The 13,716-nt window shown below is 47.5% G+C and overlaps 1 protein-coding gene across 1 annotated transcript in view; it reads left to right on the plus strand.

The window, feature by feature from the left end:
• The first annotated feature begins 2,059 nt into the window (after nucleotides 1–2,059).
• Nucleotides 2,060–13,716, plus strand: part of PIDD1 (p53-induced death domain protein 1) — a 14,237-nt gene continuing 2,580 nt past the window's right edge. The window contains exons 1-12 of the mRNA XM_010182847.1: nucleotides 2,060–2,324; nucleotides 4,031–4,444; nucleotides 5,150–5,353; nucleotides 6,224–6,278; nucleotides 6,483–6,684; nucleotides 7,735–7,863; nucleotides 8,182–8,361; nucleotides 8,992–9,139; nucleotides 10,151–10,286; nucleotides 10,518–10,668; nucleotides 12,221–12,344; nucleotides 13,490–13,608. Of these exons, the coding sequence (XP_010181149.1) occupies nucleotides 2,060–2,324; nucleotides 4,031–4,444; nucleotides 5,150–5,353; nucleotides 6,224–6,278; nucleotides 6,483–6,684; nucleotides 7,735–7,863; nucleotides 8,182–8,361; nucleotides 8,992–9,139; nucleotides 10,151–10,286; nucleotides 10,518–10,668; nucleotides 12,221–12,344; nucleotides 13,490–13,608 (2,127 nt within the window). The remainder of the gene's footprint in view (nucleotides 2,325–4,030; nucleotides 4,445–5,149; nucleotides 5,354–6,223; nucleotides 6,279–6,482; nucleotides 6,685–7,734; nucleotides 7,864–8,181; nucleotides 8,362–8,991; nucleotides 9,140–10,150; nucleotides 10,287–10,517; nucleotides 10,669–12,220; nucleotides 12,345–13,489; nucleotides 13,609–13,716) is intronic.

Consider the following 13,716-nt stretch of genomic DNA (forward strand, 5'->3'; position numbering starts at 1 on the left):
GGACAGGCCGTGTGTGTGCACACGGGTGCCTGCCTGTGTGCGGTACACATGCCTGAAGCCGAAGTTTGTGGTCTCCGAGCCTTCCCTGCTTGGCCAGTTCAGAGCTGCCCTCTAGTTCCTCCTCCATCAATAGCTTTACAAAGCTATAGCAGATGGTATTTTTACTTAAGCATCTCTGTAAGAGAGCCGTGTATGTGTTGTATACAGCCTTTTTGTAAGAAATACTTTCCTTTTAGCTAAAGCAGTAGTTTCCATTTACCTGTTCTTCGTGTCCTTGTGTGTCTGTAAGGTTTCTGCTCTTTCAGGGAGCCAGGCGTGATGCCTCCCCCCAGACTGCTTTGGGAATGCCAGTGTCCATAGGTTAAAAAGCACTGCTCCTCAGGACCTTGCAGGGGCATTAGCTTCTTCTGGTGGCCTTGAGCGTTAAAGCCATTACAAGTTTTTTGTAGTTTTGCATCACTCGCTCGAAAGAAACTTACATTCACCTATTCAATCCATGTCAGGGTGTAAAAAGAACTCCTGATATTCACAGCAGAAGCTGGTTTAATTGCCAGTCTCAGGAGGAGTTGCAAAAGATGAAGTGGAAAAAGCAGGAGATGGGGAACTTTAAAGTATGTGACTACTGGTATAAAAACAAGTGTGGTGCCTCTGCTCAACTTTGCACTACCACTGTGCTACGATGATAGCGCCCGATTTTGAAAATCCTAGGTGGATGAAGGCTTCTTCACACTAAGAAGGCAGAGGTATAATTAATTTGTTCAAATTACATACCTCTACTCCTTTAGGTTTAAATCCTTCTTAATATGCACGATGTGATATCTACTTTTCCCCTTTATCTGTGGACGGTGCTGTAAGGGGAGGTTTGTGAGCCAGCACAGGCAGGTCGCAGGAACAACCACAAAGCTACAGATGAGATGCAGAGCACAGATTGATTCTTGTTACCTTGTGAACCAGGGATCTCTGAAGCAGCACCCAAGCAGAGGCACACAGGCGGGGATGCAGGCTCCGTGGAGCTTGGTTCTTGCTGGAGAGACAGCTTTCCAACCCGTGCTTTTGTTTGTATATCAAAGATCTTTTACAGGTGTAGTTTTCCACTGTTGAGCTTTGATCTTTCCCACAGCATGGCAGGAATCTCAAGCGTGTTAGATAGGTTGCCTCTGAGTTTAGGACAAACCTATGTTGTCTAAGCACAGAGGTTCTACTTGTCAAGTGTAGAGGACTACACAGCAGGTAGTACAATATATGTGTTTTTTCGACACCCCAGCTGAAAGTCACTTGAGTGTTTTTGCAGTCCTCCTTGCCAGTCTCCTGTATTTATCCCACAGGAGGAAATGAAGGCTTGCAGATAACTAGCTGACTGGCTTCATGCCCAGTTTGCTGCATTAGAGCATCCCTGCAGAGGCAAAACTGCAAGAGCCCCAGTCCCACTGCGCAGTCCAGTACTCCTGTGCAACAAACGTGCCTTTTCTAGCCCCTTCCCTGGCCCTGCTGTGTTTACTCTGCTGCCCTTTGCCCATTTTCATCTATGCTCACTTTTATCTCATTGGCACCTGGTTTCACAACTGGGTTTGATGAGGACCCATCACAGCCTGCAAGCAGCCTCTGGGCTCTGCTCCTGGCTTGGCTCTCCCTGTCCTGGTTTCCCCCCCTGCTTGTAAAGCTTCCCACTAAGGCACTTTGAAATCAGCATAAGACACAGGCATTTACATTTATATCTTTTGAAGTTAATATTGCTGTTTATTCTGATGGTGGATACTGGCTCCATTCTCTGCTGAGATGCCAGATTCCAAAAACTCAGAGGAGAAGAAGCCTCCGTTGCATCTGTCACCTTGTATTTCTGTGCTCTCTGCCCACAAAGCTTTCAGTAATGTGTGTGTAATCCCTCCTGCCCTCTTGCAGTCACTCTGGACTGGGGCAGGAGGCCTTCATTGTTCACCTGTGTTCTCTTTCAGAGCCATCTTTCCTCCTCCTCCTTGTCCCGGTTGCCTCTTGGTGCCGCCGGTGCCTGCCTGCCTGGCAAGTCAGAGCATGTCCGGACCCCGTGGACGAGCTGCAGAAGATGGCAGAGTCGCTGGGGCTCAGGGACGAGTGCGGGGAGGGGGCTTCGGGGGCGTCTGCTCTCGCTGCCTCCTGCCTTGCAGACAACAGGCTGAACCTGGATGTTTATCCTGACGGCTGCCGCCGGTTCCTCCAGCTGTTTGAAGGGCGACAGGGAGAGGTGGTCCAAGTGGAGTTCCTCCGTCTCAGCAGCAACGATCGCCTCCTTGGCACCACACTGGGCATCCTTCCTCATCTGAAGTACCTGAAATCCTTGGTGCTCAAAGGTAAATTCCCGGGCCCATGACCATCCAACTTTTCTAGGCTCATCTTTTTTTTTTAACCTTTATCTCCACATCTGCAGGACAAACTGCCCTTGGAATTGTTTTATTCTTGTGCCCCTTACTACAGCTCTGGCTCATAGCCTTGCTCAGAGTTGCATGCAGGTTTCAGTAAGATACAGCTTCTAGTCTCTTATTTCCTTCCTTTGTTTTTACAGCTGCCTGGGGATTGTTTTTTGGAGTCTGGTTGGGTTGATGCTGCAACATTTTCTTTAGCCATCCTCTACGAGGAGAACATTTTTTCAGTTATATGAGGAGAGAGGAACTGAAAGGTGTTGGATTTTTTGGAAACGTTCAACCCCTCTTTCATTTTTGGGTGTATAACGAGCTGTCTTTGCTGCATTTCCATCTGAATCAATCCTTAGTTCTTGCTTAAGTCAGCGAGTGTAGGTTTATCAGAGTTCAGGACAGACCAGAAGAGACTGCTCAACGTTTTATCAAAAGTATGACTCAGGACACGCATGTAATTTGGCAAACTGTAATACTGTCAGACCTATAAATATTAGATCATTCTTTGACTTTCTCATGTGTTTATTGTAGGAGGATCTTAATACAGATGGTATCATTTCTTATCAAATGGAATCATTTGCTATTTGGGAGGTGGACTTTTAAAAAGAAATGAGATAAAATAGGGAGAGTTTGTGGCCAGAATTCAGGGTTCTGGCTGAAAACTGAAAAGATTGACTTTTGTTTCTATGTCTGCCACAGATTTTTCATGTGAATAATTCAATTTGTCTTTTCCCCCTTTAGTAAGGTGAGGATAACGGCAATAGCTTTTATCAGGCTTGTTTTGTACGTCCACCCTGTGCATCCTGAGGTGCAATGAAATAGCACTAAGATTTTCTTACATACAAAGTGCAGTGTGTCTGGTAGTATGATTGTTCTAATTTTTTATCATTATGCAGCACATGGTGCCCTCTGCTGTATGTGTATACAGAGAGACAGCAGTGGAGGGAGAGTAGGAAATGATGAAGAAATGGAGAGTTTTGGAAGTTTCTTTTTGCTTTCTCAACTTATGTTCTGTGGGTGCAGCCCTTCTCCAGTTTGAGTGTCAAGCTGGAGTGGGGAACTTGTATCCTTTCCTCTCTGCACCGTTTGGCCTACACAATACTGAATTACCTTGGGGTTTTTTCCACATATTCACTGCTTTCCTCATACCTGCTTTCCAATCTCGCAAGGGCAGACGTCAGTCCTCAAGGCTGTTCATCCCTCAACAATATGGCTGGAGCCTGGAGCGCGAGGAATGTCTCCTTAGTCAATCAAGTGTTGTGTGTTGGCCACTGGTGTTGGTGGAAAAGGAGAGTGGGAGGCTTGGAGGGATATGGGACACCCTGCTGAAGGGTGATAGATGTGTGTAGTGGCCTGGCTCTTTCTGAGCTTTAACTCCAGACGTGTTTAACAGAGTTCTGCTGGCTGACTGGCATCTCTTGATTTCATAAGAGGTCTTCACCATTATAGCCCTTTCACTGATCAGGAAACTGAGGCAAGGAGCAGACAACCTATTTCTCCATGAATACTTTGTAATCAGTACTGCTCATTTTGATCAGTAACTCGCCGTCTTCTGGGTCTCTGTTGCTAAGGAGTCTTATGTGAGGCTGGTGAGGTATCCCTGTAGCATATTGACCTTTTCCTCCACTTCCCTCCACACCAAGGTGGCCATGCCAGGGATGAGTTTGGTTCGTGTCAGCATGGCTTCCTGACAAGCTTGCCACCAGACATTGGGAACCTGAGATGTCTCACCCACCTGGATCTCAGCTTTAACAGTCTCTCCACCTTGCCCAGCTGCATCCTCCACCTCTCCAGCCTCCGTGTGCTCCTGGTGAGCCACAACAGCCTGGTGGCACTCCCTGAGGACTTCGGTTCTCTGAGCAAGCTGACTTTCTTCTCTGCTATGAAAAATCAGCTGAAAGACTTACCTCAGAGCATTGGGCAGCTGGCAGTGCTGCAGAACCTCGATCTTTCAGAAAATGCTTTGGAATTCCTCCCCGAAGAACTTGGTAATCTGCACAACTGCACAGAGCTGGATCTCTCTGGGAATCGCTTATCAACCATCCCAGACTCGTTTGGTAAGTATTTTCTAGGGAAAAAGAAGGCCATGGGATTGCCAAGCGTTTGGTACAGTCTAGGACCCCTGAGGCCTTTGGTCTCTGTCCCCAGAGTTGTAACCATCTGTTACATTAGAGCCAAATAGAAGGGATGTCCAGAAGAAACATCCTTGGTTCGGTCAGTCCCTTTGAGCATTAATAACTCTCTGGTCTATGCTTTCTGCTTCTGTGGATCAGCAAGACTGCTAAGATTTCAATACAATTTACAGTAGCTGAGCATCTGGCGTGACTGGTTTTGGGTAGCACCCAGGACTGGAAACAGAAGAGCTGGGGTTTAATGGGATGCAAATCTGGGCTTGAAATCACGCTGTCCAATGTGGACCAGTCCACAGAAGCAGGCTCTGACTTCTGCTGCCCAGCTTCCTGGCTCTTGGGTCCTGTAGTACTTTGTGCCCGGGGTTGTCATTGTTACTGTTACAGGAGCATATTACATCCATGCTCATAGCTGGGTGCTGAAGAGCAAAGGACAGAGGAGGCTGCATTGCCTCTCAGCTAGTTCCCTGTACCCCTTTATTTTGTGAGCTGAAGAGCTGTTGAGCTCTTGTGCTTTTCCTTTATTTCAAGTGTGTTTGTACCTGTGAAGAGGAGAATGGTGGGGTGGTTAGGGTTTATGTGCAATGCAATTAACAGCATGGATAGGGGGTCACTTCTTGTTCTAATCTGCAGCCAATTTGAAGTCTCTGCGGCGGCTGCATCTCCACAGCAATCTCCTGGTGACGGTCCCTGCCTCGCTTGCCAGCCTGCCCAGCTTGTCCAGACTTGAGCTGCAGAACAATTGCCTCCGTGCTGTCCCTCCTGAGATCCAGACCTTGCCGTTCGTGTGCCTCCGAGGCAATCCCTTAGGAGAAACTGAGCCACCCCCGCACGCTGGTAATTGCAAGGCTTCTGCTGCTGTGGGCTCTGCCCAGCTGTTCCCTTGCTCAGCCCAGCATGGCATGGATGGGTTTGGATTAGAGAAGACAAGCAGAGGGGAATCACATGAGTCTGAATAATAACCTGTCGGGAATAATTATTAGGTTATAAAAGATGCAGACAATACTAGTTCTGTTTTTGCAAGCCCAAGCTTCCTCTGAAGGGCTCAGTGGTCCCTGGAATTAGGCTTGCTAGGAAAGGTTTTACAGCAGAATTGCAAATGGGATTAACAGGAAACAGATCAGGAGAGGCCTTTAAAGGGGTCCAGCCTTCTTAGCAGAGGTGAGCACCAGTTCTTGGACTTGCTGCGTGGCCCTAAGGGTGTGTGGCCCATGCTAGAAACACAGAGAGCAATTAGAGGTCATTCTGCTGTGCAGTTACCTCCTGCTTTCCTGTGGTTCCCAGGTTGCAGAGGAGCAGCTCTTTGTCCAAGATGAATGTGATGAATGAGCCGGAATCTGAGCAGGGTTTCCGAATGGTGCTCATGTTCACAGGATCAAGCACTGATTCCCAGGCGTGGCCCCAGGCAACCAGACATGGCTCTGAGAGCTGCAGGGGTGGCAGGTTGAAATGTTTCCTAATCCCCACTGCTTCTGAGTTTTCCTGGGGGAGAGTCAGCATTTCCAGCATGTCTTGGGACCTCTAGGCCTCTTCACATCCTGCTGCTGCTTGATCTGAAGCTCGCTGCAGCGTGAGCAGGGTTCCATTAGTGGCTTCTGTCAGATGAGGATTACACAAAAATGGAAATGGAAGTTCACACTTTCTTGTCTACCCTGATTTATGTAACTTCTGTCTTCTCCTACTACTCAAACCTTCTTATTGCTCCAGATGAATGCAGTGCTGGAGGCCTACGAAGACTCTTCCTTGCATCAGGAGAGGACAGGTAAGGCTCTGTTATTAAGAACTTATGTTATAATGGTGTAACAAGGTCCCAGGCAAGATTAATGCATGGTGGGTATTGCACGTGTGTATAGGAACTTATGGTCTTACTAGGACAGTCAAACACAAGGTAAGAGATTCTTCTGTTGATGTTTGGAGGACTGAAGTCATTGCATGGTGTCATACATACATGCATTTCTTCTGAAAGCTTTACTGTCACCTCTGAAAGCTGCAAAGTGGTCCTGGCCTGTGGCATCCATCTGTACTTTCCACCGGGGGCTACCTCCGACCCTCTGCGGATCTACTTCCGGACTCTCGCGCCAGACCCTCAGTGGGTAAAGCTGAGACACCATGATGTCCTGCTAAGTAGAGTCCTGGAGCTACAGCCTCATGGGGTCAAATTCCAGCAGGTAAGGAAACATCCATGCCACCTCCTGATCAATTTGCCTCTGCAGTAGCTCTGAGAGAGTCTTTTGGGACTTTTGAGACAGCTACTCCCATCACTGCTGGTTTTAATTAGCTGCAGGACTACCTTTCAAAGAAGCCCTGCTGCGAAAACTAAGAAAGGACACAGCCCTCTCTGGCACTGTGCTCATCTGACTCCTTTGCCTTCCTCACTGTTCCTGCTTGAACTGAGCTATGACCTTCCTCACCCACAACCCTCTTCCTGTGCCAGAGGACAAATGCTGTTCCAGCATTTGGCTGTAGCCTGCAAGGAGAATGGTTCGCATCCTTCCCCAAAAGTCTGATCGTGTGGTTTTCACAGAATCACAGAATATCAGGAGTTGGAAGGGACCTCAAAAGCTCATCCAGTCCAACCCCTGCCAGAGCAGGATCACCCAGACCAGGTCACACAGGAACACGTCCAGGCGGGTTTTGAATGTCTGCAGAGAAGGAGACTCCACAACCTCTCTGGGCAGCCTGGGCCATGCTCTGGCACCCTCACAGGGAAAAAGTTTGTCCTTATGCTCAGATTGAACCTCCTGTGCTCCAGCTTGGGACCATTGCCCCTTGTGCTGTCATTGGACATCACAGAGCAGAGCCTGGCTCCTTCCTCCTGACACTCACCCTTTAGAAACATATAAACATGAATGAGGTCATTCAAGCTGGTGGGGATTTACTCATGGCTGTCGGCAACTCACTGCAAAAGTTGCTTTGCACTTTCTGCACACAAGCTGCTGAACTTTTCCTGCTGTCACACTACATAGCAGAAGCAACTCACTGCAACCATTAGGTTATTGTTTCTGCACACAAGCTGCCGAACTTTTCCTGCTGTCACACTACATAGCAGACCTGACATCTCCTGTCACCTCCCTGGAGGCCACAGGAGAGAGCAGGTTCACAGCATACAGGCTGTGCTTTGCTCTCCCACCTCTTGTCTGCACGGGAGGCCACAGAGCAGAGCAAGGCTTGGTTATATCCTTGCTATTGGTGTCTCGTGGAAATGCTTCTTTTGACAGGAGGTGCAGATCTGGATGCCATATGCTTCCCCTCAAACCCTTCACCAGCGTGAGGTGGTAGTTCGGACCTTCAATGGGCAGAGTTGGAGTGATCTGAGGACAAGAGTAGCGCAGAAGAGAAAATCAAAGGTAAGCAGATTGGAATGACCAGTGACACACATCATTTCTGTTCCCCTCTTTGGTTTTGCCCAGCCAAGAGTGAGCCCGTTTGAAACACCTCATAAGCTGTGTTTTGACCAGCTGCTATAAAATGTAGTGGATTTCAGCTCCAGAATTCCTCTCGCATGGAGGTGTGTCTCCCGAAGGTGATGAGTTGCAGCCCGCCATGCTTCGTTCCTGCTCTAGTTCTTTCATCTGCTCACCTGTTACTGGCACTTATTTTCCTGCCTTTATTGTATTATGTTATAAGCCTGTATGTTTTTTCTTCTTCCCTGTCTTCTGTTACAGAAGCATGTGGCACACTGTAGTGTCCTTCACTTCTCTTGGTTCCTTGTTGTGTCTCGACTTGTGCAAAATGAATGCCAAGTGCCAGCAGAGGGGACTTTGCTCTTTTCCAGTGTGGATCCAAACATCAAAGTGACCTTTCCTCCTGGAGTCACTGAAGAGACTCGCAGCGTTAAGCTGCAGGTATGCACACTTTAAAAAAAAAGCTTGGTAAGCCCTAGTGCAGCTGTTGTCCCATGCCAAGCAGGGGAGCTGAAGGTGAGATGTCTGCCCTAGGATAATTCATAGATGAATGTTTCTTGGGCTGACCCATCTCAAATCACCTTCTGTCTTAGCTTCCCTGCCTGCAAAATGGGCTATGCTCCAAGCTGCCCTGTGTGGAAGAGGGATATCCTCATAGCTCTGCTAGTGCTCCCTCTGGCAGATCAGGTAGCTGCTGTGAAGGAAACACAAGGAGATTTTGCCTCTTGTTCACTTGCAAAACATACTGAGCCTGGCAGAACAGCTCAGGGAGTGAGAATAGGGGGGATTATTTATGTGGATCTAATTCTAGAGCCACCCCACTAAAATTCATTGTTCTGTAGAGTTGCTAGATAATCCTAAATGCTATTGTAATACCTTGGTCTGTCCCAGCTTGCCAGGTTAACACCAGTATTAGAGCAGACTTCAGACAAAGTTCACTGTGCTTCCATTTCTTAATGGGTCCTGAGACAAGAGCAGCATTTGCCTGCTGGGTGTTGTGGGAACTGAGTGAGTGATGCAGGAATTCGGATGCCTGACTGCTCTGCTCACTGTGCTGTCTTCCACATCCAGGTGCTGCTAGTCTCTGCAGAAGAGATAGAGGAAATCACGGCTGATGTGGGGTGCAGAGCCAGTCCTCTGCTCTGCCTCTCCCAGGATTCCCTGGTGGATTTTCTCGGGCCAGTGAGAATTCAGCTGCCCCTGCCGCCCGGGGTCACAGGTCAGTTTATTCCCAAAATTGGCAAAGAGAAATGCCATATGTGGAAAACCATGAATGGCAAGGTGGAAATTTTGTTTGCCTCTCCTGTTAGTAATAAAGCTTGCTGCTTTTCCTGCAGGAACAGCAAGGTGTGTCTGCTGAGTGAGCTGTGGTGCAGGGTAGTGGGAGCTGAATGTAGCTCGGGTCCAGCAGACCAGTGCTGGGCTACACAGAACAGCAGCATAAGCTGGGAGAATGGCCTTGGCAAATGGGTTTCTCTGCCAAACTGCATGAGTGTTTAGACTGCTAGGTTTGATAGGACAGATTGGAGGGGCACTCCTGCCAACTGAGGAGATGCTGTGTGAAAGGGCTTTGATTCATGATGGGGAATAGTTTGAAGCAGGTAATGAAGTTGCTATCTCCAGGCGTCTTTCTTACTTCCTTGCTTATGAATCACGAGGTGAGCCACTGCAGTTAAAAGTGTACGATCATGCACTAAGGCATCTCCCACTCTGAATACTGCTATAAACAGCCTCAGCCTTGCCAGAGATTCCTCTGTTTGCTTGCTGAGTACTCTGTGTCTCCTTGTTCATATTTTCTTTTATCTTTCCTGGCTTTCTTGTGAAGAAGTGAAATCTTTTTAGGTGCAGCTTGACCTTCATTGTAACACTACCTGGTATTTGTGTGTCTGAAGTGCATCAGGATTAAAAAGTCTAGAAGAACGAGATAGATAAAGTCTTAGAAAGAGATAGAACTTCATTAATAACCCTAGGTATCAGAGATGGGAATTATCTAATGAATCTGTTGGTCTAAATCAGCACATTATCAGTTTAAGTCTGCATATTCTACCACAGTATTCCAGAAGCGTTGAGGTAGCCTCATCCTTTTGTTTCCTGGATGCTGAAGAGAAGGCCATGAGCCTTTATTTGGCGCTTTTAAAAAGTGAATCACCCAAAACTGTGGCAGCGTTTTTAAAGCCATGAAGAAAGGCTTCTGCCACATATAGCATCTCTTTATAATTCTTGTCATTAGGGCTAAATTTGGATCGGTCAAGGCTGCATCTTCTCCATGGCGACCCAGAGGGCCAAACCTGGGATGATGTTACCAGTCAGGTGGTGCTGGAATTCACCCATATTTATGCAATGTTTGAAGTCACCCACTTCTCCTGGTAAGTACAGGATTACTCCTGAGGAGAAGATGAGATGTTCCTCTGCCTTGTTTTTCCCACACTCTGACCATGGCTCATGGCATTAACCCTACCTCTTCTCTTTTGCCTTTGCAAGTCAGACCCAGCGTAGCACTTTGTCTCTACCCATCATTTTTTACAGTCTTGTGGGTGTGACACTGGCTTCTCTTCCTAGGCAGGGTTCCTCCTTTTTCTTAATTCCTTGTCTGCCAGGTACTGGCTGTGGTACACCACCAAGACCTACATTGGAGGCATTGCCAAGAAAGTCTATGAGCGGCTGCGTATGTACCAGGTGAACTTCATTGCTCTGCAGAGGAAGAAGGACCCCGAGCAAGTCCTACTACAGTGTGTCCCCAAGCACAAGGTCTGACCTGGGTTGCATTGCCTAACTCCTGAGCTTCCTGGGCCTCCCTTTGTAGCCTGTAAGGGCAGCAGTGCAACATGGTCCTGTTCACTGTCCCAGGGTCTTGGCTGGGGTGTGCTGTCACCACACTGTGTTGGTAGTGTGATACCAGCTCACTGGGAGCTGGGGGAAGAAGGAAAACTAATTCTGTGCAGCAGTGGATCCCATGAAGTTATTTCCTCCCCTGTGAACCTTGAGGACTGGGCTGCTAAAATCAACTGAGCCACAGTAACTGGCCATGCTGTTAGTGTCCAGCAAACGTGAGGCAAAACATACTGGCTTAAACCTCAGTCAAAGATATTAAAGCTAACGTGTCACTTGACTGACATGGGCTAGTAGTGTGGGCAGAGGCACTGCTTTGATTTCAGCTGGAGTGGTTAGAAATGGTACTCTTTCTGATATTCCCTGCTGTTTACAGCTCAAGCAGTGGAACAGAGCATATGAGCCCTCTTTAATCTTCAGTGCTACATCAGGTTAGTTTATGGCATTAGTCTGACCTAATGTGGCTGATGTTGTACGGAAGAAGATGTGAAGAAGATGGGAAGCGCTAATGCATTCTCTTCTGCTGCCTCTGCCCTAGGGGTGTCAGCCCTCAGCAGTGTTGCTTCAGATGTTAGCAAAGTAAGTGTACATCTGTGTTTGTAGGGTGTGTGCCTTGACAGACAGTGCAGCTCAATGAGGCGAGGGTTATTTTACCAGACTGCCAGAACTGGGCTGCATATACAGCTCTGCATAATCCTCTGGTCTGTTTGCTCCTTTTATTATTCATTTGTTCTCCTTTATTGAAATGACCTATGGGCATAAACATCTGTAAGGATTCTTTGTATCTTGGATTCTGGGCTAAAATTGTTTCCAAAGGAGACAGCAATGTTGCTCACAGTGAGATCGGGGTTCGGGGTTGTCTGTATTCCTGCCAGGGATGGTCATGAGGTGAGAGAGAAGGTTTACTGTCACAAATAGAGAAGAATAGACACTTTGGCTCTAGGCTGACTCTTGCACTGCCTCTGAGACCACAGGTCTGACAGCGTGATCACAGGCTGCAAAGCCAAAATGGGCTTTCTGGTGTTCTCAGCTGTGTGTTATTGTAGCATGTGGCTTTTTGCTGAGGAAATGTCTTTTAATGACATACTGTGAGAGGGATAAGTTAGCAAGTAAATCCCTCCCTGTCTTTGAAGGTTACTGACCTGTTAAAAAGACAGAGACATTGCTGAAAATGCTTCTTGAATGGCAGCTTTGGGATAGCCTAACTTTGTTAGTCCACACAGGCTTTTCTGCTTGTTACTTGAGAAGAGAAATAGGGAAACAACAAAGCCCAGAGCACTACTTCCATGTCTGTAGTGAATGTACCTACGATAGGAGGAGGTGTTTGTTCATTTGTTCACATCCTTTCCATGTACAATTTACTTTCCTTGGTGAAGGTGAGTGAAAGGAACATCATGGGCACAGGGACATGGGTCAGGGGACAGATGTGCTTCAGACCAAACACGGAGTCCTGTGTTGTCATCCTTGTCAGGTTGACCTGGTGCTGAAGAAGCTGCAGGACCGCTATCGAGGACCTGAGCCCTCCGACATGGTGGAGCTGTTTGAAGGAGAGCAATTTTTTGCGGCTTTTGAGCAAGGCATCAGCATCAATATGGGTATGATAGTACTGGGCTCCTTTCTGCTCCTGCCTCTGGTGCTTCTCTAGCCCTCGCGGTGTTTCTGCTGTGGGCTGTACTCCTCCATGGCATTCCTGTCTGTCTTCAGCCCGGCCATCATCACAGCAGCTAGCCCATAGATACTGAGCTTGCAACATTCTCTGGCCACCCAACTTTTGTGTCTGCTTTTCCCTGTGAAAGTGCTGTTTGCAGGCTTTCATTTCCTCTCATGCTGTTGTAGCCTGCAGAGGGCAATAGCCAAGTGTGTTGTCTTTTATTACTCATATGCTTCTGCAGCCCGCTATGCCCTTTTCCTGGCATCCTAGACAGCACACTGGAATGCCCGTGGTGATATAATTAGTGTTGCCCACTTCTGAGAGAACACACATGGAAATCTTTTTTGGAGAGGTATTTCTAAAAGAATCCAGAGCAAGGAATTCCCTCTAATGGAAACGTTAGAAGAGAAGGGAAGCAGGAGCAGAACCAAAACCCAAGATGCTGTTTTATCCCCCAGTGTGTCAGACTGAGACATTTTCTGCAAAACCAGAACACACAACTGAGATTCATTAGTGTAAAGTAAGCGCAACTCAATGAAGAGTAATAAAGTGGACTGGTCTTTCAGTGGAGTTCATGAGGCCAGAGTCTGTCCCCCTGTCCTGATTTACACTGGACTCTAACTTAATTTCTAGATAATTACATATATTAAAGTTGTAGCTGATTGTACTTTTTTCCCTTTAGCTTTATTCCTATTTCTGCGTCCACTGCAAAAACAGTGAAGAGATAGTGACCTATTTTAGTGCATTACAGGGTGCTATTGTAGCTGAGTCTACCCTCCAAGTGGTAGAATGGGCCAAGGATAGGAGGGAAGTGCCAAGGATGGTCTTGACTCCATCTGAATGAACTTGATCTCCACCTTGTGGCCATTCTCCTTTTCCACCTGTGAGACCTGCTTTCTCCACAGCCAGTGTGTTCTGCTTTCCTGCGTCATCCAGTGAGGAAAGGGGGAGGGTTACAATTCTTTCGGTCATGAATAGGAACAGTAGATAGTAGCATGGAGGCTGCTAGTGGATGACAGGCTGTTGGGCAGGCTTGAAAAGCTGCACATTTTTCTGCACGAGTTGATTGATTGCTGCTTCTCTGCATAGATCGCCCTGACTGCGTCGATGGACGTCTCTCATTTATTTTTTACTCCCACTTGAAGAACATGAAGGAAATCTATGTGACCTCCCCTGTAGACAGGAAAGGCCAAGCTGTAAGAGGCCAGGTGAGCAACCAGTTACACTGACTTTCTGTTTCCTCCATCATCATTGCTTTTACAGTGTTCATAATAATCTGTGAGTGCTGGGCATGACTCTTTTCCTCCCCTCTTTCC

This window comes from Mesitornis unicolor, unplaced genomic scaffold, assembly GCF_000695765.1.
Source record: "Mesitornis unicolor isolate BGI_N332 unplaced genomic scaffold, ASM69576v1 scaffold14294, whole genome shotgun sequence".
Lineage (NCBI taxonomy): Eukaryota > Metazoa > Chordata > Aves > Mesitornithiformes > Mesitornithidae > Mesitornis > Mesitornis unicolor.